At 34.1% G+C, this 26,877-nt stretch overlaps 2 protein-coding genes across 2 annotated transcripts; both read right to left on the bottom strand.

The window, feature by feature from the left end:
- Window positions 1-647: 647 nt before the first annotated feature.
- Window positions 648-7,891, bottom strand: LOC109003646 (rhamnogalacturonate lyase B-like). The gene is made up of 17 exons (XM_018981882.2): window positions 7,724-7,891; window positions 7,445-7,572; window positions 6,670-6,739; window positions 6,368-6,489; window positions 6,153-6,209; window positions 5,950-6,069; window positions 5,740-5,859; window positions 5,512-5,647; window positions 4,764-4,934; window positions 4,102-4,257; window positions 3,705-3,811; window positions 3,179-3,269; window positions 2,929-3,070; window positions 1,786-1,942; window positions 1,566-1,682; window positions 1,105-1,231; window positions 648-953 (listed from the first exon to the last, which is right to left on the bottom strand). Exons 2-17 carry the CDS (start codon window positions 7,564-7,566, stop codon window positions 705-707), a joined length of 2,064 nt encoding a protein of 687 aa, XP_018837427.1. The 5' UTR covers window positions 7,567-7,572; window positions 7,724-7,891; the 3' UTR covers window positions 648-704.
- A 15,903-nt stretch (window positions 7,892-23,794) lies between these two features.
- LOC109003647 (L-type lectin-domain containing receptor kinase IX.1-like) lies at window positions 23,795-25,979 on the bottom strand. The gene has a single exon (XM_018981883.2). The coding sequence runs from the start codon at window positions 25,849-25,851 to the stop codon at window positions 23,887-23,889; it is 1,965 nt and encodes a 654-aa protein (XP_018837428.2). The 5' UTR covers window positions 25,852-25,979; the 3' UTR covers window positions 23,795-23,886.
- Window positions 25,980-26,877: the final 898 nt, after the last annotated feature.

Below are 26,877 nucleotides of genomic sequence, written 5' to 3' on the forward strand. Positions count from 1 at the left end.
ATATATTGTTATTTATAAAGGATTTTAAAATTTAATGTTATATTAATTAATAATTTAGCCTATAATACAAAATTATTTTATATACAATTATATATAAAAAATTTAAAGTTATATATATATGAACTGGTCCAGTCTGGTGTTAGAAAAAAGAAAATCAGAATCGAATCGATTTCAACCAGTTTTGAAAAAAATTAAATCGGTACCAGACTGAACCAGTTTAGAAACGGACCAAACCCACTAGCTTGATTCGGTCCGGGGTTTTTTTTTTCACCCCTGGTTGCGATTCTGTGCACATGCTTTAAGATGCTATTGCTAAATTAATTAGGTGGTGATAACATTAATATTAAGAAAAACACTACTATGTCCACTCCTTTTGACACCTCCATTTGACCGCTGGTCAAAATTTTTTATTTGAGTGATTAAGGAAGTGATTGTAAATGTATTGGTATATTTTTTTAATTTTTTAAATGTATTTAAATATGTTAAATACATATTAGGGTGCGGTATAGTAGCCGCACCCTAATATTAATAGAACTTTTTCAATGATACTTATGCTAACAAAATGTAGCAAAAAATGTTGTTTGAACTTATGGCTAAAATTATACAAAGATCACTATCTATCTATATATATATATATCATGTTAATGTAAGCTGCAAGATCTAAGATGTTATTTCAATTGATCAGACGATCATTATCAGTGGATTCAGTATTGATCTTGAGGAGGCCCTTCAAGACGAAGGTAATCATACATGACCCCTTGAAAAGGGCTTATGCTTCTTGACTGTGTGAGATAGATTGTATTTTTACCTATTTGGAGAAGACTGTTTCCTACATCAATGCTATACAACCAATATAAGCCATGGATTCCGTGCCTTGCTATGGCATTGTCTCCACCAATGGGTCCTGTTGAAAAGTGTGGAGGGTTGGCACCGCCCAACTCGTTGAACCGAACCTTACAAATAAACCAATCATCACGAGAAACCCATCAATCAAGCTGTTAATATTATATATATATATATATATATATATATATATATATTAACCCAAAATAATTAGAACGAAAATTCGAGAAAAATTCAGCTCTAAAATTTTGTGGGTCAAACCTGCAATTCAGCATCTTGAGCTGAAGCCAATGCTAATTGCAGTGTGTAATTGCCGTTGTCGTTCACATTGTCAAGTCCAAACACGATCTGCCATGTTGTTGCTTCGTATGTACGATTATTAACATTTCTGCAATAAAATATATATTAATACTAATGGAGAAGAATAATATCATTTCAAGTAAAACGAGTATTCGTAACAGATTATTTGTGATGATAATGACTATTTACGATGAAAGCATATTCATTTTAGTAGGAAATAGTTATTTTTACAAGAAATAACTGGTCACAAATAAATAATTTTCTTGTAACGAATTACGAATCTTATAAATTTTTAATTATATATCATATTTTCATTTGTCAGACGTGTCATTAAATGATTTATAAATTAATAAAAAAATTAATACCTCGTTAAAGGATGATAAAAGAATGTATTTATCATACGACTGATCATATATATATACCTCGTGACGTGGGCGAAAAACCAATCAGTATGATAATCGCCATTGTTAATGGTGTAGATGAGATCCTGATCGGGATATAAATCTGCATACCGTTCCCATAAACCATATTGTCTGAACCTGCGATTGAGTTAACAAGTATATATAAACATCATGATCAATGTGTGTGTTTATATATATATATATATATATGTATATATGTATGTATGTTTGTGTGACTAACTTTTCTAGGTGATTGTTGTACAATCGGTTCATGAGTGTCGGGTATGGATCAGGTACATAGAACTCTCCGGCGGTGCGGTCGGGGATGCCAATTTCCCACACAGTCGGACCATGTCTTGGAGGCTCGTACACCAATACATCCAGTTTGATTTCACAGCCTGCATGCATTAATGGATGCATGCGATCACTATAGATTAATTATATATATATATATATATATATATAAACAAGTAATTGCAGAAATTAATCCAAACATATACGCTAAATTCTCCGACCATCCATAATAAAAATTTCGGTAGAATTTGTTGAGAAATAATTATTTTCAAGGAACATTATTAATGAAGCTGTCACCTGAATACAATTCAAAAGATTTTTTTCCCAACAACATTAATAATAATTGTTGCTTGATATTTCAAAATGTTCCAAAATGTTGTATCTTTTTAAGTTGTCGCATCATTTCCCTAGTGGGTGTTATTTGCACATTTTTCAACGGTTGTTGGCAGTTGTAGTACCTTATCTAAATCTCAAATTAGTAATATTATATATCACATTTTAATTTTATTTTAATCATATTAAATAATATAAGATACATTCATCATTATTAAATAATAAAAAAATATATAATAAATAATCATTTAATAGTAATAGATATGTCACATCTTACAGCTTAGTGAGATGGTAGTATGATGTATAAAATTTTCATATCTAAATTATCCATAATTTCAGCCTTTTCTAAATTTGTGCTTGTAAATTAATTATTATTGTGTTTTTATTTTTAACAAAATGGAAATTAGTGCACATGAGAAGTATCATAATCATAAAAGTAGTTGTAAATTTATAAATTAAAGTAGTTTTATGTGATTTATTAACTTTATTTTATAAAAAAAATTAATTTTACAATCTAAAATATTACACTAAATCACACCAGTTTATGAATTTAATTTTATAATTTATGATTAAAGTATTTCCACATTCACTAGAGTCAACTTACAAGAAAAAATACACACAATAATCTTATTATTCAAAGAAAATAAAACCTAACAACACCAATCATGACAAAATTACAGGCTACCTAACGTACAAAAATAACAACCTTTTGACTTGGTAATTAATTAATGTGTTAGATGGTAGAGAGTCGAATTACCTGGTGTGATGGTGATTTGGGTATCATTTTTGTAATCCCCAATGAAACCAGGGACCCATGCATACAGATTATAATCCCCTGGTCTGACATTTTTAATTATGAAATATCCTTGCTCATCAGCTTCACTCCAAAATTGATATCCCTGCGCGCACCATAAAGATTAAAGAAAGCTACACTTCATTAATAATAGATTAATCTAATCACTCTTTATTCTACTCCAATGGAAATTTATGCAGCATTAAGTAATTGCCTTGCTTTCTCTTTGCCATGATCCCTTCTCTCCTGGAGCCGCTAAGCCCACATATGCTGATTGCCCCCACATTAATCTCTCATTCACATACCTAATATATATATTTATATATATATATATATATGTATATAGCAAAACAAGTAAAATAATCTTAGAAGTATTGGAATTGGGTTGACTACTAACTAAATAATAAAAAATATTTTTTCATAATTATAGAATTTATACAAAAAAAATATATAAATAATATTATTTAAATTATAGCACGTGAATGACGTGTATTCTAAAAAGAGAACTGCTATAAATACAAAGATATTATACAAAATAAATCTATATGTTGATCTAATTTTACAAAATCCGTTAGATTTATTTTATAATAAAAATTACTTTATAATTTGATATACCATATCAAATTATATTAATTTATAAATTTATTTTTATGTAATATATTTATGACTAAATTATTTTCCATCTAAAAAAATTGAAATATAAATTATGCAAAAATTGAAATATAATATAAGTTGCATACGGTTCACGGACAAGCAATTGACCAGAAACTGTTCCACGCTGATCAGCAGAAAGGAAATCTTCTGACTGAGTGAAATCGTATGGCCAGCTTTCCACTTCAATCAACATCTAGTGAAAAAAGAAATAAAATTAAATAACGTTATAGATAATTGTAGAGTGTGTAAATGTAATGTAATTATTTAAAAAATAAATAAAATTTATTATTAAAAAATTAATTTTTTTCATATAAATCATGTATTTATTTATTTTTTTATAAAGTGATTGTGCGACGATTGCATATTCACCACTGCAAGAATTATTTCTAAAAAAAAAAAAATGTGTGAAATTAATTATATATAATACTTTGGCAAAATAAGTTGAAGGAAAACAAAAGCCTAATAACATGAGAAATTTAATACCTGCTCTTTTGCGTTTGCCCAAAGTTCCAAGGGATTCTCCCCATTGTCAACAGAATTGAGATAAACAAATACAGGCCCAAAAACTTTTTTCCATGCCTCTCCATCTTCAAACTTCATCTCTGTTTCCTTCCCACCGTAGTGAGTACTCAAAAACATCTAAACAGGAAAACCCGGTTAAATTATTGCTACTTTTTTTTTTTTTTTTTTTATATAAAATATTGGAAACATATATATTCTAAAATTATATTTAATATTATTTATTTAAAGAGTAATATTAGAGAGAAACTATTATAACAGTGTACATTTTACACTCACTGCCTCACTACTTCTAATTGATTATTCTTAACATTCACTTAAAGAAATATATAATCTAAATGATGTCACATCATATATATAAAATAAATACTCTTAAATACTTGAGTTGAGTTGAGATGATAAAATATTGTTAGAATATTATTTTTTAATATTATTATTATTTTAAAATTTAAAAAAGTTAAATTATTTATTATATTTTATGTTAAAATTTAAAAAAATTATAATAATAAATTTAGATAAATTTAGATCCAAACTCACCCTAAGAAACCATGATATATCGCAAAAAAAAAAAAAATATATATATATATATATATATATATATATCGGAGGGGAGTAGGTGGACTTACCGCAAGGGTAATGGGGCCCACATGGGAGGTAAGGTCTTGCTTGATGGGTCCCGCTGTACGGAACTCATTACTGGGAGTTATCATCCAGAATCCGACAGGTGGATCAGCTGATATCCACCCATGAACCTTGTTATCTTTGTCCTCCAACGAGTATTGGTACTTGTCATCCACCTGCATGCGGAGTGCCCCACAGTTTTGTGTCACGGGTCCGTCCTCCAACAAATTTCCCAAGTCCGAAAGGACATTCCAAAAGAAATAAATCATCACAAAAGATGTAAGCCTTTTACTTAAGATGATGTATATATTTTCAAGAAGATATAATAGATATGTAAGGAAAACAAAATGATGCATGTTACAAATTTTCTAAGAGAAATATTTTGTTACTGAATAATCTCGAATTATCTATATATAAACTCTTAGACGAACATATTTATAATGAATGAGTAATTTTATTTTATAGAATCGATTTTATGAAATGAATTAAGTTAATAATTTTTTTATGGTATCAGATCCTCTCACAGGATGAATGGGCCTATAATATTTACCATGTTACAAGGATTAGAAAAAAATACTAACCTGCATGTAAGGGAGGGTGTTGAGAAATAATCTCATATTACTTATAGATAAGGTCTTAAATATATTAATAAGGAATAAACAATTCTCTTTTATAGGACCGATTGATGAATTATGTAGATAAGGTCTTAATGTTTGTGTTTAGACGAGAGAGGATGAACCGAAAGTATTGTACCTCTCCTCTAAGTTCAGAATCTGTTGGATCGGTCAAAAGAACAGCCTCCGGGTAGGCGAGGGCTTGACCCTTCAGGCGGTCCTCCGGCATTGGCATGATCCTCTGCTTGTCCTCCGATACAGCCATGAAGTGAAATCTGACCATTGATTTACTCTACTGCCGTCAACTTAAAATCATTTTGCTAAGTATATTTTACATAAAATCAAATGAAACATCTTTTATAAGTACTTGTCCTTTTGGAGCTTGTAAACAGCTCTAATCTGAGGAATCTCCACCGCCGGCCATCCTTCAAGACGCTCAAATATTCCGTACGAATAAAATCCAGAAATTCCACGCTGCAATATGTACCTGCAAAGTTGATCATTTTCATGTTGATATATCGCTCTGCACAAAAGATACATCTTCCTGATTCTAAAATCACCCCTTGATAACATGTACCTTTTGTCTATGATCAAGGGCACTTTCCGTCCCCGGAGCGAGACGTCCCATGTCGTGCCAAATGAAAGCTCTACTTGGTCTTCTCTCTCAGTTATAATCCTGAATTCTGTTGCTGCTACTCTGCAAATAGTTGGGTCCATCGTCTACATTTGTTTCGACCAAATTCATGCAGGTATTAATCAGGGAAAAGAAGATTTAAATACCTCTCGAAGATCCCAGTACCACGACCCTCTGGCTCATTCCAAACTACATCCCAATACCTGAACGTGTTTGATTTTTTCGAACAAAGCTAAAATAAGCACAATATTCATGGGAAAATGATGTATAAGCTAGCTTGAATGCTTTGAAGTTTCCAGGCAAATGGCTCAAAAAACTATGACTTTAAAATGTTGGGGAATGCATGTACGTACGTACGTACCCTCTATCTTCTCTGCTATTACGTTCTTCAAGTAAATTATCGATACCATTGTACTTTATTCCCAAGACATGACCATCTGGTCTAGAGAAATTTACTTGCAGGAGGCCATTGTCCACCACCACCTGATACGAGTTATCTAATCAGTAAATTAATATATTTATAAAATTTTAGGATTGAAATTGAGAAACAGGGTACCTTTAAGATTTTGATTTTGTAAGAACGTTGGTTTCACGTACGATAATTAAAACTAGAGAAAAGCCAAAAAAAAAAAACAAAAAAAGAAGGGTTAAAGCATTTATTACCTGTTGGGGATTGTCAGTATAGAGCTTCACGTCAGGATGAGAATCTTGACCGTCGTTCCATAGAACTCTCCTGCATCATCATACATGAATTAATTATCATGCGCCTTGAATTGAAGGGTACTCGAAATGTGAAGCAAACCTCAGGTCAAATGAATGGATGAATCCGGTTTCATTGTGAACTCAAAAGGCATATATACATCTCGGGTCACATGAAAAATAAAGCACATAAATTTCTTTCCCAGAAAACGAGGTGGACTGATTTAGAAATGCCAAAAGTATCCTGTGAAGGTGAAAAGACATGGCACATTAATGGGGACATCTACTGTAGAGTCACAGATTCGCAGTCCTTTGCTTCATGTAAGCATGCATGTGACTTGCTGAACATCATCATTACCAGCTTCGTCTTTTATGTCACGCACTTATAAGATATAAATGTTTTTTGTTACATTTTACTGCACTAAATGTCGACACACTAAATGTCGACAAAAATGAGAATACAAGAAAGAAACAAAGAAAGAAAGGGAAAGAAAAAAGTATAAGAGAGAACAAAAAAGGACTCAACTAATTTTTCTAATGCACTTAATTCATGAGTATTTTGATGCTGCTGTGAGTTTTATGCAGAAGAAGAGTCGCTCTGCACTCTTAAAGTAATGCAACCTCCGCCGTCCGACAGTCTCTCTCTCTCTCTCTCTCTCTCTCTCTCATTTGTGTAATGTTGGTTTTTTACAAGCAGGTTAAGTAGCGAGTATAGTGGGAGAAAAAGATGAGGAAGAACCTAACTAAGGTCTTCTCAGAACGATCAGCAAGCAAGAAGAAGAACAGCAGCAGAATCACGGCTCCTAAGCTGCAGCCAACTAGAGAACCCCATTGCCGACTCCAGTTTGCCCTGATCTCCATATTGACCTGAAATATCAATTTCATGATGATGAGAACCATGAAAACCACAAATTCTGGGTTACAAATTAAGAACTTGAACTCTTTCGGAAGGAACAACAGAAACAACCCCAATGTCAGATATGTTTTATATTAGTCCTAGCTAGGACCATGGATTTACCTGTAATAAATGCCAAAACGCATCTCTAAATGCATCTAAATAATGTTTGGAACTTGATCGATAGCATCAAAGACTTGCAGAGTTTTATAATGCCAAGTAAATGACATATAATAAATAACTGCATCCAAGGAAGGACTGGCGCCACTTCTTTTCTATGTTGCTCTTCGATCGTAGAATGTCGAATGTTTTAGTTTAGTTTTATATATGTTTATGGGAAATGCTAGCCAGCTTTCACGGTTTCGTTTGAGGGGCGAGTCCAATATTTTAAATGTACTATACAGAAGGGCAATTTAGTCCTAATTAAGAAAAACTATCACATGATTAGAGTAGTTAATTATCCTGACGTATGCTACCTTTTGACAATTTTAGTAGTTAATTATAAGAGGAAACGGTACTTGTGTGCTTTGACAAATATATATTTGTTGTTTGGAAACATCTGAATTTTATATATATATATATATATACATGTGTGTGTAGGCCTATATTATATTATAGATAGAGCCAGGCTATATACAATCGTATAATAAATAAGTATCGTATAATAATTTAAAAAAAAATTGAGTACAGTATTTATTTATTTTTTTCAAAGTGATTATACATGAATATTTGTACACTTATAACTATAACTATCATCTCTTATATATATATCTATTTTATATATATATATATATATATATATGCAGTTACACCTAGTTTGACAGATTTGAACCGGAGATTTTGCGTGTTAATTTAGTCTTGTTTGTTTTTCAAAAACATCTCATCTCACCTCATCATTACAACTTTCTCAAATCTCCACACAAAATAAAATAAATAATTTAACTTTTTCAAATCTCAAAACAATAATAATATTAAAAAATATATTTTAACAATACTTTATTCAATTTTTTAACTTTAATCTCAACTCATCTCATTTTATCTCTGAGAACAAACGAACCTTTAACTTGTCAATCAGTTTTCTCAGTTGACAAAGTAGTATACTGTGCATTGAAAAAGCTACCCGCTAAACCCAACCGCAAGTATCACAAAAGGACGTGGCCAAATCCACCATCATGTGAAGTTCTTTCCCTTTGTATTATCTTGTGACACACACAAAGAACAAGGCCGCCGGTACCAGCTTTCAGCGAAAGGAGAATAATGTGGGTATTGTCACTGCATTGTCACGACTCACGAGGACGAGCCGACCTAATTCCTCCCGTGAACTTTTGAATGATTCAACTCTTGAATCACCCGGTACTGCTTGCTTTCTCATCATTTACATGGTGGGTTTACTAGCAAGAATTATTCCATGAAAATGACAGAAAATAGTCGAGAGAAGTGGGACGGCGCCACCTGCATGCATTTTTGCTAACTAGCTAGGCAGGCATGCACTCTTATTGTTTTGCGGGCTCAACCTAGCAATTATAAATGTACGCTTCGCAGTGGAGTATAATTAATCTAAAGCGATTACGAAAGGAAGAACATTGGAGTATGGGCACAACCCTGGCGTGCGTTGAGCACTAGCTTGAAACCTTTCAAATATATATATAAAATACAAATACACATACATACATATGTTCGGTTTGTGTAGCTTGGTTTATTATTGTGGTGAGTGGATTTGATTATAACCCGATTCGAGAAGGATTTGTTACAATTTTTTGGTGGGTTTTCAATAAGGCTTGGGCAGATATTGTGAAAAAATTTTGATGGCCTCTTGTGACTCGAGAATCGCCAGAGAGAAAATTTGCTTGACGTTAGCGTGACAGGTCACTCGAACAAACCTCAAAGCAGAGAGTTTGCTCGATGCTCGATATGTTACTCAAACGAACGTCAGACAGATAGTTCGCTTGACATCTCGCTCAAGGAAATGAGACGATAATTGAAGCATTAGGATTTTCGTCTTGTAACTATATAAATATGCATGTTATGATAGTATGACTGTCTAGAATTGTATAATTCCGTCCCAAGATGTATTTTATCATTCTTCAAGATAATAAATTTTCTACAACTCTGTAGATGTCGACACTTTGTTGAACCACGTTAGTTTCGTGTCGTGTGATTACTTATTTTCTTGCATTGCCTTTACTTTTATGTCATAGCTTTCACAATAATATATATATATATGTATATATATATATATGTATATATATATATATATTATTGAGGTGTGCAAGACTCATGTACTCATTTTGAAAAAAGTGTAATCCACTATTAAAAAGTTGGTTTCTTTATGTGGGTCTCAAATTTATCTATTTTCTTTTTCAAAAATACTATACGAGAGTTGCACACCGTAAGACTGTATAAATCATGTACATGTATGTATGTGTGTGTGTGTATATATATATATATATATATATATATATATATATATTTGTTCTAATGATGGGAGATAATGTTAATGTTTTATCTCTTGCATATTATGTTTATCTTTAGGTGCATGTATGATCATGATCATGTATCCTTATCTTTCTCTTACATAAAAAGGAATACAAGTGTGTTTAACAATTACAAACATTAGATTAAAAAAATATGGAACTTTCCCATATTTTCAATCTCTTCAAGGCCGGAAGGATAGGCTAGAATAAACATTTAGAAAATTTAAAGTAAAAGCTAGGAAGTTGAGGACAAAGAGTAAAAGGTTAAGCATATGCATAATATAAGCTGTGTCTTTTGACCATGACCATATATGTTGCTCACCTTTAATTGCTTTGTTATAATGTGGCTTCGTGTGCATCTTTAAATAAGATCACCATTCTTTTAGGTTATCAATGCCTCTTTTAAAAGGGAGCTCATGATCTAACAATTGATCAATTTGTACGTCCAGAGTTCTAGCTTTCGGTAACTTTCACCAACTGGTTCAGTTGGGCAGCCTAGTTTCTTTATCACTGTTGTGTACTTTATCCGTTAGTCCTTTTCCTTGTACCTATCCCTTCGCTTTCTTTTTCTTTTTGCAGAACTCTTTGGTACTTTCTCTCAACAATAAGAAGTAAAATAAATAGAGTGGGGCTATTATGCCGGCCCACTCTTATCATTGGACATACTGTTCATGATTTTTTTTTTATAATTTTTTAATACATTTAAATATTTTTAAAAAATAAAAAAATACATCAATATACTTAAAATCACTTCATTAATCATTAAGTAAAAAAAAAAATTTTTGACCAACAGGTCAAATGGAGCAGTCAAAATGAAGTGGCATAATAGTTTTATTCAAATAAATAAGGCGTCGCGGCTAGAACAAAACACAAAATAAAGGATTTGTATTAAAAAAAATATATCATATATATATATAGATAATATAGAAGTTATATGTTAGGTCTATAAAATAAGTATAAAGCCACCTTATAAATCTTATATGAGTAGAACATAATTTAGTTAGTATAAAAAGAATTGTCTAACGTACCACATATATACAATATAAAGAAATGATATTTGCAGTTATCAAGTGTCTAAGCGCCGTGTATTCTTTTTAAAAAGTTTATAAATATAGGATCCACATAAAAAAAATTAATTTTTTAATAGTAGACCTCACTCTTTTTCAAAAAAAGTGTGTGACACTTGCACAACCTATGACAATATAGACATTATTCATATATGTGTGTGTATATACACACACTAGTAAGAGCAGAATAAAATTGACAGTTAATGAGATATGAAGAAATGAAGAAAAATAGTGAAACAAAGTTAAAAAAAATTAAAAATTAAAAATTAAAAAAAAGTCATGGATTTACACAAGTTAATTTTTGATAACTTTTAAAAAAAACATTAATAAAATAGGAGCACTTTTTAATTCTAAATTTGTAACTAATCACATGTAAAATACTTAGAAGCAAAAGTTATATAATGTCTAATACTAAAATGTAACAAATAAATTCAATAATCACAGAATTTAAAACGGAAGAAAATAACATATTGCCCAAGTTTAAAGTTTATTTTTTCAAGAGTACAGTATTTTTCATAAAATTTTACCAAGAGATAGAATTTTTAGAATTATTTTTTTTACATGGGCCAATTTATAAAGTGACATTTTTTCCCCAAATGCAAAGTCCAAAACTTAACATAAGAAGCCCAACCACCCGCCCCTACATTTCACACAAGCCTAGCCCTCCATCCTATGCCACGCCATTTATATAAAAAAAATTAAAATCTTAAGTTTAGAGAATGAAATGAGATGAGATAATTTTATATGAAAGTTAAATAAAATATTATTAGAATATTTTTTTTTAATATTATTATTCATGTTTTGGGATTTAAAAAAATTAAATTGTTTATTATATTTTTGTGAGAATTTTTAAAAGTTGTAATGATGATATGAGATAAGATAAGATGAGATGAAATCATTTCTGTATCTAAACACGGCTAAATCTTTTTTTTCCTTCCGCTCTCTCTCTCTCTCCCCTTCCCCTTCCCCTTGCCTAAAATAATCAACATGATGCCTAAAATTAGAAGAAGGAAGAAGAATTCTAACCACAACGAGAAGAACCAAGGGCAAAACCGTAATAATGGTCACTCACTGAAGGGCACAAGTAGAAAGTAAAATACAAGAGCTATGGACAAAACTTTAATAATAACCAGCTATATAGGGGCATAAATGGAAAATAAAATGTCAAACAAAATTACTGTAGCATGTTCACATGATGCCGATAGCCACTTTTATAGTATAATATATACATACATACATATATATATATATATATGTATATCTATCTATTGTTTATAAAGTAATTTGTAATTTGTTTTTTTGGATCTAGCATTTCACTTATCATGTTCATCCGAGGTTCTACATTCCACATTTTTTGTGAACCGCATGGATTAATCGTTTAATTATATCTAATGGCGAGCCCTAGATCTTTTCTAATATTGAATAATAATATATATTTTTTATCTTAAAATTGTTATTCTTAGTTGCTCAAGAACCAACAAGAACCCATCATGTGGTACGTAGCTTCTACGCTATAGTCGTGTGCATGGTTTGGTACTATGTAAGATGTGACATATTTATCATCATTCTTGGATGGTAAAAGATCATCCAATGGTGATAAATATGTCATATGATCTTACATAGTGGAATGAAAGTGAGATAGTAGTATAGTGTATAGAATTTTTCATTAGTTATTATAACCTTTTTTAAATTTCGAAATGAGATTCTTGATTCCATCATTTGACCTCAACAATTCACACGGCTATGTTACTTCCAAGTGGCGAATGTGACTTGCAGGTGAAAATGTAAAACGTGATATTTTTATCACTTTTTGATATTGTTTATTTTTTTTCTAAAATAAATTTTATTTTTGAAGATAATGGACAATGCCACATCATTATAATATGATAAAAATGAAATAAAAGTATAGTACATAGAATTTTTTGTCACATAAATAATAGTTTTTTTCCTGAGTTTTTAGGTTTTATCATGGTATAGTGAGAGCCCAACCCAACCACCTAATAAGAAATGTATAAAATAGTAGCTAGCTAGGAGAATTGGCTTTTAAATTTAAGAATGTTAGCACTTGATGTTTTGTGATACATATGGTAGACCTATCTCGGTACAACTATTGTACAAGTACTTGTGAAGGGCATAAAGAATAATGAGGCTTTCGACCATGTTCAATTGTTGTAGAGCTAGGAGGCTGAACTAGGCCCAATGCATGAGCCCGTGGCTACATCATGGGTCCTGAAAATAAATGAAAGATGCAAAACTTCAATCAAGAGATAAAATTACAAAGGTGGTTGGAAGGGATACTTTTAGTCTCCCCTAGACCGAGCCTAGACCAAGTCTAGGAAGCCCAATAGTCAGGATGTAATCAGCCCACCAAGCGATGCAGGAGAAAAAGGGCTCAAAGTTCACGTGGAAAAAGGATTAGCATGGGAGATGGGACAACACCTGCTTTGATGCAACCTGTCCTGATGACTTGTGAGGACACCACGGCACATTAAATGTGTAGATATGAAGCGTAGATAGGAGATCCCGATGGGAGGCATTGTTCCTGACAGAATATCCAGATAGTGATTGCACTCACCCACCTGTCACAGGGGACGTGAGCTGGGAGAATCACGCCGCATTAAATATGACGACATGGCACCCTATACTGGAGACAGATTCCTTGACACAGGAAGTGGGGCCCACCTCGATAGGAAGTATAAAGACTTTACCCAAGGTCAAAAATCAACTCTCATGCACTCTTACATAGGAAATCCTCTCTATCACCCTAAGAACTAACTTAGGCATCGAAGGTGCTTAATCACTCACTAAGCTCTTATGTTGCTTGTGTGTAAGATCGAGGAACTGGTGTACAAAACATGTTGTCAACAGTCAGAATGCACGATATATCCTTTATATCATTGGGAAGAAGGTAATAATCTGCATTGTGAGTTTACTTAAGGGAATTAGTTCTTTCAAATTAGAGGGTTGTTGGTATTATATATTGAGTCAATTTATGCACCGAAATAAATAGTAATGGCGTCGCCTGGCTCTCGCTGAGGAGTTTTGTCTTCTCTTACTGTAGGCAAGGTTTGTCTCCTAGTCTTTTGACTGAGGAGGGATTACAAGCGAGTGGCTATTATTGAGAGAAGACAACATGACAAAAGAAATCATTGAGAAATGGGGTAGTTTTAGTTTGACTAAGGTTGAACAAAAGGAGATCACACTCGATATCACTGTTGATGCAGCGGTTAGGAGACAAGGGAAACAAAGTTTGATAGGTTTGATTGTCTCAGAAAGATCCATCAACAGGGAAGCATTCAAGGCTATGATGTTAAAGGTATGGAAACCAAATGGAGGAGTGATGTTCAGAGAAGTTGGTGCCAACATGTTTATGATTGAGTTTCAAAATGACAAAGACTTGTAGAAAGCATATAGAGGTAGGCTATGGTCTTTTGATCAAAACCTGCTATGCCTTAACACCATTGATGGTAGTTCTGCTCTGAGAGACATTGTGTTCAACAAAGAATTCCTGTGAATTCAACTCCACAATATATCTCTTGGAGGCATGCAGATTGGTCGTATGATTAGCGAGGTGGAAGAGGTATATGTTGATGAAGAGGGTATCAAATGGCCGGTGTCTTATCTAAGGGTGAAAGTCGCTATTAAAATCACCAAACCTCTTATGAGAGGTATCCTTCTAAACATGAATGTGAATAAAGTTTGGGCATCTTTTCTTTATGAGAGATTACCATCTTCCTGTTTCAAGTGTGCCATAATAAAGCATGGCGAGAATGGTTGTTTAGTGGACTCTGTTACAATTTCTATGCATGGCACTAATAAGTCTCAATATGGGGCTTGACTCACAAACCTTAGACTTGCATGTTGAAGATGATGATGTGGTAGGGACTAAGGCCAATTATGGAAAGGAAGCAGGCATTGTAAAAGAGGTGGCAAAATTAGTGAATAATCCCAAGAAGACAGGAGATAATCATGAAAGTTTCCATAGAGAGGAAATGGAAGGAATCAAGGGTCAAATCTCTAATAAGGAAGGTAAAACTTTAATTGAGGCTCCAACACAGGAAGATGAAGATTTTTTATCCAAGGAGAAATCGAAATCTGGTGCTATTAATATGGTAAATACTAAGCTTGATTTTGAGAGGCCTAGATTAGACCAAAGCATTAATTCTAGAGTTTATATGGTAAATCTTGAGCTTGATATTAATGTGATCTTAACAGTCAACCCTCTTACATATTAATAGGCCAACCAAAGAGCTAACCAGGGTAATATCAATCAACTCAACACTAGTGAGGTGATTATTATTAAGAATAATTATCAAAACATGACCAGTTTAGATAAGGTTACTAAGTGGAAGAGGAGGACACATGATAAATAAGCTATGAATCTAGATGCTTGCACAAACATGAGCATAGGACAAGTCTCCCAAGTGAGTCCTAAGCCTGGTAGGAAAAAGGTGAGAAAGGGGGAAGGGGGGGTGGGGGAATCTTTCCATTTTCAAGAAAAGCAAATGGATGTTGGATGAGGATGAGCAGTTTACCAATATACTGGTAGAGGTTGGTTTCCAGCCCTACCCACATCAATGAGTTTGTTAGTGTGAAATTTCTGAGGGCTTGGGAACACTCGAATAGTCTAATCGTTAGTCTTTTGACTAAGGAAAAGTGCCCAATATGGTGTTCATGGTGGAAACCAAATGCTCTAAGACTCGTATGGAATAAGTGAGGAGGATATTAAGGTTTGATAGTTGTCTTGTTGTTGAAAGTGTGGGCTGCAATAGTGGACTTGCTCTAATGCAGAAATCTGATAGGAATGTCAATATCTACAACTATACGAGATGACATATACGTGCAACAGCTTAGGAGATTGAAAATGGACCCACATGGATGTTCATGGGGTTCTATGGTCATCCAGACACTTCTAAAAGGGGAGATATTTGTAAGCTAATGAAACATCTCAGACCCCCACCACCTATGCCTTGGATCTACACCAGAGATTTCAATGAGATAACTTTCCACAGTGAGAAGTTTGAGGCAACGGTGGTCCATGAGCTGGCACCGGCATGATCTGACAGTGGTGGTGGTGCTTCGACGTCTTCTGTGGTGGACTCTAGAGAAGCACCTAGCTCGGGGTGGAAGAGACGTGATAGTTTGCAGCGATGACGGCGAGAGTCCTGCACAGTTTGAGTGCATCTGCTCGTTCGTTGGAAAGAGCTAGGGCTCTTTTTCTCCACTCGATTGAATGGGAGGTTGAGCGGCAACCGAAGAGCTTCAAGAAGATGAATGTAACTGGATCTAAATATATAGACAGTGGTGGCTAAAGCGAGGTAGTTCATGGGGAGGTCGTGCTTCACGGGCTGAACGTGGGTAAAAAATATGACTCATCTAGGGTTTTTCCTTTGCGTGAGTACGTCGGTTTCAAGAAGAAACATGTTTAGGTTCAAACTGAGATATGCGACTTAAAACGGTTGCAAAATATGAAATGAAAAAGAAAAGAACTAATATGACGGAAAGAGACATAAAAAGAACGTTCGAGAAAAAGGCGTGAAAGATGATGAAATGTCTCAAAATATTTAAGCTACATAAGAAAGATTATTATTAAAATAAATTTTAATAATTATAATTAAAATAATAGGTATAATAAAATCCGTATAAAAAAAATAAACAACTTATTAATGTCATAAAACCCAATAAAAATAATAATACTAATAATAACAATAAGAGGGTTATACAATAATATGAGAAATCGAAATATCAAAATATTTGCATTTAAATCTCTAAAAAAAATTTGGGTCAGGTTGTTACAGTGGATATGTTGGAAGCTAAACTGGGGTATGGAGCTTCTTATACTTGGAGGAGTATTTTTGCTAGTATGAAGATGCTAAAGAAAGGCTTGTTCTAGAGAATTGGCAATGGTCAAAGAGTGAATATTTGGGAAGATAAGTGGATACCAAGCCTATCACCTCCATAGAGAGATTGAGACCATCAATGAAGGTGAATCATCGAATGGGAGGTTGAGTCCCGGATGTTTGGAGCCAAAGTTATAGAAAAATTCAAAAAATGGTGTGCCACAGTGAGTATTTTCTAGATGTTTGGAACCATATGGTTAGAAACTTGGAGCAGGATGAGCTCGAGGAGGCTGCTATAACCAGTCGGCTAATATGGGCAAGAAGAAATGAATTCACACATGGAAAATGTTTCAAGTATCCTATATACTCTTTTTCTCGGGAAAGCAAGTGCTGAGCTGTTGATATTTAAAAGCTCTAATAACTTGCCCCAAAAGGGGCCGACCAGTCTAGTTCAATCACCACCCAGATGGCGGAAACCAACAAAGGGAGTTTACAAGCTAAACTGGAATGTAACTACCAAAAATGCAGATGGTAGAATTGGCATTGGTGTGATTGCTAGGGACTTTAAGGGCTAGGTTCTTCGCACTCTTAGAGCTCCTAGAAATCTGGGTGAAAATTCTTTTACTGCAGAAGCATATGCATTGTTGGCAGCAACTATTTTTTTTTTTTTTTGTAAAGAAATTGGGTTTAAACAGATCATATTAGGGGGAGATGCGTTGTAGGTGTTAAATATGCTAGATAATGCGAATAGCGATTGGAGCTTAGGGGGCTTATTGATTGAGGATGCAAGGAGAATCCTAAATTCCTTTGCTAATTGGTCAGTGACCCATACTAATAGAGGTGCAAATATTGTTGCTCATTATCTAGCTAGAGATGCACTTAATCTAGATGAAGACTTGTATGCTTTGGAAGATTTTTCTCAATGTAGTTAGTCCACTGTTATCATTGAGATATTCTAAGTCTTCATATTGCAATAAGAGCCTTGCTAGGTAAAAGTAGTTTGGTGTACCAAACCGTGTACCGACACTTATATGACTTTTCTTTATTGAAAAGAAAAATAAAACAAAAAAAAAATTGAAAGGAGACCAAGTTGGTGAATTTTGGGATGGATTTTTCTAACTAGGGGGGGTGCTTTGAGTCTTTTTACTTGCAATTAAGCTATTAAGACAAATATAAAATTTAATTTAGCTCTTCCGGTCAATTTAAAATTTTTAGATAAATGTTAATATCACACGAGCCGTTGTGGAGGATACAACCACTCGGAAAGATTAAAAAGCCGTTGATTTTCTTGGAATATGACAGATTAATTAATATTCAAACTCGGTAGGCAAAGAAAATGTCAAGCAATTAATGATCCCTCGTGAGGTGGTCCTAGACTTTTTTTTTTTTTTTGAAACAAGGTGGTCCGATCTTGTAGAGCCATCTTCTTCATAGAAGTCGAATATTCGTTCTAATTAATTTGATCTATTACTAACATATATTATATATATCGATCCCAACCCTTGATTTTTTCCTCTCGTTTTTGTTTGCGTCTATATAAATTACTTTGAGCTTTTATTCTAAAATTAAAATTAGAGCCCCTCAAAATAATTAGAGTGCAAGAACGTTTCTCTCTCAAATTACGTGAAATCTCATGCATGCAGTACCATATATCCTTAATTTCATATTTGGTTGGAAACTAGGGAAGTCGAAGGAAAATGACTTAGCATGGGGAAGCAGAAATAAAAAGAAGATAAAGATTAATTGAATCGAAAGGTGTCGATGGATGTTTCGAGGTTGACGAAAGCATGAAACCATGTTGGAGAGCGCCATTATTGTTGAAACGCATATAGAAAGAAAGAAGTTCGTTTATATATATATATATGCATTCAAGATCTGGAACGCTAATAAGGAAGAGTTACGACGTTGCTCCCAAGCACTTAATTAATCAAATACAAGCTTGAATCATGATCTTGAATGAAAGTTTCAACCAAATGTGGTCGGCATCCTATACCTAGAAGATAGGCCAATACGTGTTCTAACTATATTTATTTAACTCATGCGTGTTCTTTTCAGCATACGCGCGCTCGCTTTGGTCGTCTGCTTCTGTGTTTTGTTGTTCCACCTACTCCTACTCATCAGGAACCACATTTTTATTATATTAAGGTTTTTTGGACTAGTTCAAATGCAACTATATATAAATATAGAGAAAAGATATTTGTAATTATGAATTGTATAACCGTCGCATAATCGCTTTAAAAAAAATGAATAAAGTATGAGACTCACGTGAAAAAAAAAATTAATTTTTTAACAATAAACTCCACTTTTTTTTAAAGCGATTACGCACTTCATGATTGTATGTAGAATTACTCATAAATATATATATATATATATATATATATCTTGACGATCAAGATCAAGAAAATGCAGACTCATATTTATGTACGAATTAGTATTTGTCGAATAAATATTTGACCTATGAAAATCCTGAGCTTGATATTAATGTGATCTCAATAGTCAACCCTCTTACATATCAGGAGGTTGGCCAAGGAGCTAACCAGGGTAATATCAATCAACTAAACACTAGTGAGGTGATTATGATTAAGAAGAATGACCAAAACATGACCAGTTCAGATAAGGTTACAAAGTGGAAGAGGAGGGCACGTGACAAACAAGCTATGAATTTGGATGCTTGCACAAACATGAGCATAGAACAAGTCTCCCAAGTGAGTCCTTTCTGTTTCCAAGAAAAGCAAATGGCTGCTGGATGAGGATGAGCAGTTTACTAATATATTGGTAACGGCTGGTTTCTAGCCCTGCCAACATCATTGAGTCTATTAGTATGGAACTATCGAGGGCTTGGAAACCTTTGGACAGTCAGACTGCTTAGTCCTTTGACTAAGAAAAAGTGCCCCAATATGGTGTTCCTGGTGGAAACCAAATGCTCCAAGACTCATATGGAAGAAGTGAGGAGGATATCAATAGGGGTGTAATCGGTTCAATCTGGTTTTGGACAAAGTTTAGGACCGAACCGGTATGTATTAGTTTTACATTTTCAAAAATCGATTATGGACCGGGTGCTCCCTAAATTGGTACTTCTGATTTTACCGGTTTGGTCCGGTTTTTCAATTTTAATCATTTGCCATAAATATATATATATATATATCTGCCATAAGACAAATGCTCTCATGTAAAAAATTTGCAGCCATAAAAAATGTGCTGTAAAAAAATCTGCTATAACAATAAAATTGCTATAAAAATATAAAATCTGATAAAAAAGAATCTGTAACAACAATATAAAACCTAAATCAGAAGCTCATTAAAGTTTCTACAATATGCAGTTATGCACATATTGATACCAGTTCACACAAAAAAAAAAAAGGATAAACCAAAATTGACTTTTTTTTTATAAGTGTTCAGTAGACACCAAATAAATTGATATAAAGGAATCTCAAATACAAGAATTGCATTGACAAGCCAAAAGGGCAAAGTACTTGCCTCTGGTTACATAGCACAAGAGAAAAAGCTTCTAGGTTCCTTATCTCAATACACAAAATAAACACAGAATAAAGAATAATAAAGAAAGAAAGGTCATCAATGCAATAACAGAAAACTGAGAATACACACATGCAAGAAAGATCATAAAGAATGCATACATAGAGAATACACTTAGAATACACACATAAAGAAATTCAAATAGAGAATACATACAATGCAAGAAAACATTGTAATGATTCAAGAAAACACATAACACACAAGAAAACCAAACCAGTAGAATCACTGATTGACATCCATTCAACCCAAAAAAATTTGTCAGGTTCAAATCTACTAATAGATATATATGAACAAACAAACAAATTACCCACAAAAACAAAAAGGAAAGAAATCAAGTTATTTTTAGCTAGATGGGGAACTGTACATGTTCATCCTCGATGAGGAGCCATACAACATATATAAACCCTAAATCTTAAAATATAAAATATAAAATTATACATTCCACAATTATAAAATACAAATTTAGCTTGATGGAGAGCTATACAACAAAATTATAAAATATAAACCCCAATCAGATTTCGAATTCTGTGAAAAACCCTAAATCGTAAATTCAATAAAAACCCTAAATAAAATTAATCATTTAGCAATGAATTGAAATATTGTAATGATTCATGAAGTAAATGTAAGATTTTGAAAATTAAAAAGCATATATATGTTCACATACCAGTTAGCTCTCCGAGAGAGGGGAAAACAATATTTGTAATTCTGCAGCCTCGGGAACAACTGGATGTGGAGGAGAACAGAACGGACCAACAGTGTCGACGGTGATGGGTTGTTGACGGTGATTCAGTATAATGATCTTTTTGTATTAAATGCTGCTCTTGACAATGTGAACTCAACGTACTTTAAATATATTGGAGTTCATATACCTATATCTATATCTCACCAAATTATAAAAAATGTTTGGATAAAAGAATTGTAGAAAACCTTGATCTGCTTGATTAAATATTCCCTTTCATTATGGATATGTGAATGGATTTAAAATAAAAATAAAATTTTTTTGCCAAGGCTTACAAGATTTTTTCAGTGGAGTCCCATAACTTTTGAGGAGGAGACCAAGTTGGTGAATTTTGGGATGGATTTTTCTAACTAGGGGGGGTGCTTTGAGTCTTTTTACTTGCAATTAAGCTATTAAGACAAATATAAAATTTAATTTAGCTCTTCCGGTCAATTTAAAATTTTTAGATAAATGTTAATTTCACACGAGCCGTTGTGGAGGATACAACCACTCGGAAAGATTAAAAAGCAGTTGATTTTCTTGGAATATGACAGATTACTTAATATTCAAACTCGGTAGGCAAAGAAAATGTCAAGCAATTAATGATATTCACTCGTGAGGTGGTCCTTGACTTTTTTTTTTTGAAACAAGGTGCATTGTCCGATCTTGTAGAGCCATCTTCTTCATAGAAGTCGAATATTCCTTCTAATTAATTTGATCTATTACTAACATATATTATATATATCGATCCCAACCCTTGATTTTTTCCTCTCGTTTTTGTTTGCGTCTATATAAATTACTTTGAGCTTTTATTCTAAAATTAAAATTAGAGCCCCTCAAAATAATTAGAGTGCAAGAACGTTTCTCTCTCAAATTACGTGAAATCTCATGCATGCAGTACCATATATCCTTAATTTTATATTAAAAAAATACTTTAGACATAAAGAGATTACACAAAAATAAACTCACAAATTTATGTGTCTTGATGTGGTACGTCAGATTGTAAAATTATTTTTATTATAAAGTAGATCTAACGGATGTTATGAAACTATAAATAATAGTGTGTAAGTTTATTTTTGTGTAATCTATTTATGTATGTAGCAGTTTTCTTATACTAAATACAAAATATTACAAAGATCAATCAATTCAATATGTTGGTGTAATCTTCGGGTTTGAGGCGCTCCTTTATACTCAGATGCGGTGGAAGATAGGAGAGTTTGGGAACATGAAAGAAATGGATTATTCAGTGTGAGAAGCTGTTATAGGTTCATTTATTCACATATGGGACTGCAGTGTGCTGAATCTTCTAATATGCATGCTCATCAAAAATTCTGGAAACACTTGTGGAAAATGAGAGTGCCGCATAAAATAAAGATTTTTGGTTGGCGGGCGTGTAAGGATGGGCTTCCTACTGCTGTGAACTTGGTGAAGAAACATGTCCTCTCAGATGATTTGTGTAGCTTCTGTTTTGTGGAGAAGGAAGATACAACCCATGCCGTGGTGAACTGTGCAGCTCTCCAAGGTGTGTGGCGTCTTTACCTCCCTGATTTATTTCTTGATAAGCAACTTACTTTATTTGAGTTGGCGCTACAAATGTGTGAGAGGAAAATGCATGAGAAGCTGCCTATTTTATTTGCTTTGGCTTGGGGATTCTGGTTTAGAAGAAATAAGTGGGTACATGCTCAGGAATTGTTAAGTCCTGCTAAGGTGGCTGAAAGTGCACTTGTTTTGCTGAAAAGTTCTGATCAAGTTCAAGGCCAATCAAGAGTCCAAGCTTTGAAGCATTACAAATGGAAATTACCTCCAACAGGTTGGCTTAAATTAAATGTTGATGCTGCTGTTTTTTCAGAATGGGATAAGGCAGGTGTAGGTGCTGTTTTGAGGGATGAAAAGGGTGGTATTCTTATGGCGATGAGTAGAGCTGAATGTTTAATGGAAGGGTCCGAGGGCGCTGAGCTTCTGGCCATATTTAGAGGCCTGCAGCAGTGTGTCTCTATGGGTGTTTCTCAGTTACTGGTGGAGAGTGACAGTTTATTATGTATTGAAGCCCTTAATGATGATAGCATGTCTAATTCTTTATTAGGTGTGTTATATTATGAGATTAAGAAGCTGGTACAGTGTTTTACAGCTTGTATGTTTTCTCATGTTTATAGGGAGGGCAATATGGTAGCCCATAAGTTGGCTAGGACTGCGTTTCAAGTTGATAGTATGGCTATTTGGTGGAATTGTATTCCGGACTGTATTTCTCAAGCCGTTTGGCTTGATAATTGTCTGTAATCACTTTGATTTCCTATGAATGAATGATATGATCTTTCTATCAAAAAAAAAAAATCATGATCAATATTCTCCCTTGAGTTTTCATGTTTCTCTACGTTTCTTACAGATTGAGTTGTCGGCTAATTAGGACGTTTGTTTTGTGTATAGGACGTTGTGGAGACAAATTAAAATGCCTTTAGAGTGCTAGTACTACCATATATATCAAAACTTTAATAGCGGCAAAAGAATCATGAATATTCTGATACTAATAAAAGTTTTAAGCAACACGACTCCATTGGCCAAAATCCTAATTGCTATGAATATAATTAATATTGGAAATCAATATGAGAAACAAAAATACACAAATCATCAATGCGGCCTAATTGAAGTAAATCTATTAAACATGATCATAAGCTGCATGATCGACACCCGAATCTAGAAGAGCTGTTGCAGAACCCTCTGACGTATTTGACAAATAAGTAGAGCAACTGCTACATGAACACTGTGTCCGGTCTTTCTTTGACCCTGTGTGACCCAATGATGTATCGGAGAATATACATGACATATTCACCGGAGGTAGTGAATACATTGGCACCGGAAACTTTGAGGGAAGTTCGGGCAATGGAGCTTCGGAATTAAGAACATTTATCACTTGCTTTATTGAAGGTCGGATAATGGGATCGGGATGACAACACCATAGCCCAACTACCATCAAGCGTTCCATTTGCTGCTCATCGAATTCCATGCTTAATCCCTTGTCAACAGCTTCTAGGATTTGGCCTTTTCCATAGAGATTCCATACCCACTCTACCAGCCTTACCTTGCTCTGTTCTTCCCTTGGGTCCACTGGCTTTCTTCCACATGCAATCTCAAGGCAGACCACCCCAAAGCTATAGACATCAGATTCCTTACTTGCCCTGCCTGTGGTGACACACTCTGGGGCTAGGTAGCCCATAGTACCTGCCAAAACAGTTGTTTGTGACCCCAACTCATGGTCTACAAGCCTCGCAAGACCAAAATCACCAAGCTTTGCATTGAAATTTGCATCCAACATGATGTTGCTTGACTTGATATCTCTGTGAACTACACATTGTTCCCATTCTTCATGAAGGTACAACAAAGATGAAGCCAAACCAAGGGCTATCTTATCCCTTACTGGCCATGTTAGCATAATCTTTCCTCCAAAGAGATGAGTATCAAGGCTTCCATTAGGCATGTACTCGTACACGAGGAGGAACTCACCCTGTGCATGGCACCAACCAATAAGTTGAACCAAATTTCTGTGTCTTAAACGACTTATGATTTTCACTTCTGACATATACTCCTTTCTCCCTTGCTTTGATCCTTTCGAGACCCTCTTAACAGCAATTTCTGTACTGGATTCACTTAAGAATCCCTTATAAACGCCTCCGAATCCTCCCTCCCCAAGCTTCCCTCCTTCGGCAAAGTTGTTTGTTGCATGAGTGAGTTCACGATAATTGAACCTCCTTGGCCCAGTTCCCTTTTCAAATTCATCATCCATAAAGACATCATCGTCCAAACCTTCATTTTCTCCATCACCCCTTTTTCTCCAATAGATGAACCAAAGTAGACCTAATCCACAACTCAATACACCAAAACCCACACCTAAACCAACCCCCAACCCCACTTTGTTGTTTTTGTTATCTTGATTTCCGACCTCCAAACTTGAATTGAATGACCAAGAACTTATTGTATGTAATTCTGTATAATCACCTGTAGCAGCGGAGAAACCAACTCTAACCAAATCAGGCAACTCGCTCAAATCAACTTTATGGGAAAGGCTGGAGTTGCCGCCAAAGACTGGATTCTCAGCATACGTTAGGAAAACACTAAGATTTTGGGTAGTTGAGTTATAACTTACCCATGCTTTTGCTCTTGATCCATTCCTGATGCTGCTTTTCCATGTGACATTCGCCACAGAGACAATGGAATTGACATTGATTCCTACATGATTATCGTTTGGATCCCAGCTGTCTTTGAAACTGTCAAACTCAACAGCCACAATTTTATTCAATGATGTGTTAGTACTAGAATTGGATCCAGCACTAAACAGTCCAAGAGACCCAACTCCGGAATTGTTAGGCATTACATATTCAAATGGTGCGATGAAGAAGGCAATCCCTTCACCATAATCTGACGCATTCAAATAATCGATGATAAAGGAGAAATGAGTAGTGAAATCGGCAACCTTCCCTGTTCTTGAATCCCGGAGGCGGACAGCATCACTATATGAGGCATGACCTACACTTCCATTGATGAGGCCATTGAGTTGATTCTTTGTGAGTTCAAGAACTCCATTACCAGACGGGAATGCATCACCCTCGAATTGTATGCTTTTCATATTTGGCTGGAAACTAGGGAAGTCGAAGGAAAATGACTTTGCATGGGGAAGCAGAAATAAAAAGAAGATGAAGAATTGATTCAAAAGGCGTCGATGGATGTTTCGAGGTTGAAGAAAGCATGAAACCATGTTGGAGAGCGCCTTTGTTGAAACGCATATAGAAAGAAAGAAATTCGTTTATATATATATATGCTTGCAAGATCTGGGATGCTAAGTCAACATGTTGAATTAGCATATATTGTTTTCTAGATTACAATTGCTCAGTCTATTAATGCGGCCTCTTATGTTTATAAGGAAGTGTTACGTTGCTCCTAATAAGCACGTGATCAAATACAAGTGTACGTGAATCATCTTGAATGAAAGTTTCAACCAAATGTGGCATCCTATACCTAGAAGACAAGCCAATACGTGTTCGAACTATATTTATTTAATTCATCCGTGGTCTTTTCAGCATACGCGCGCTCGCTTTGGTCGTCTGCTTCTGTGTTTTGTTGTTCCACCTACGCCAACTCATCAGGAACCAAATTCTTATTATATTAGGTTTCTTGGACTGGTGCAAATGCAAGTATATATAAATATAAACCCTAACGGGTTGGAGCAAGTCGCAAAGTTCTTGGATTTGAGGATATGCTTTTAAGTTTAAGATTCAAATCTTTTTAGATATAAATAATCTTTAAAGGTCATCGAATTGAAAGATTTTTTTATTAAATTACTCGAAATGTACTTAAAAAAAATTTCTTATCAAAAATCTGTGCACTCTTAAAATTAATCAAGATATTGTTTCTGAACATCCGGTCAGAAGAAAAGAAAGTATATACAAATATATATCTTGACACGATCAAGAAGAAAATGCAGACACGTATCTACGTACGAATTAGACTTTGTGGAATAAACATTAGACCAATCATCATCAGTATGTCATCGATCCAGTCCCTATTTGTGTCCTTTTTGTTTTCTTAGCTTATTATACCTTTTCATTAATGGATTCATAAAATATTATATATTAAAGTGAAATTGTCAACCGGC

Source organism: Juglans regia, chromosome 8 (assembly GCF_001411555.2).
Source record: "Juglans regia cultivar Chandler chromosome 8, Walnut 2.0, whole genome shotgun sequence".
Taxonomy (NCBI): Eukaryota; Viridiplantae; Streptophyta; class Magnoliopsida; order Fagales; family Juglandaceae; genus Juglans; species Juglans regia.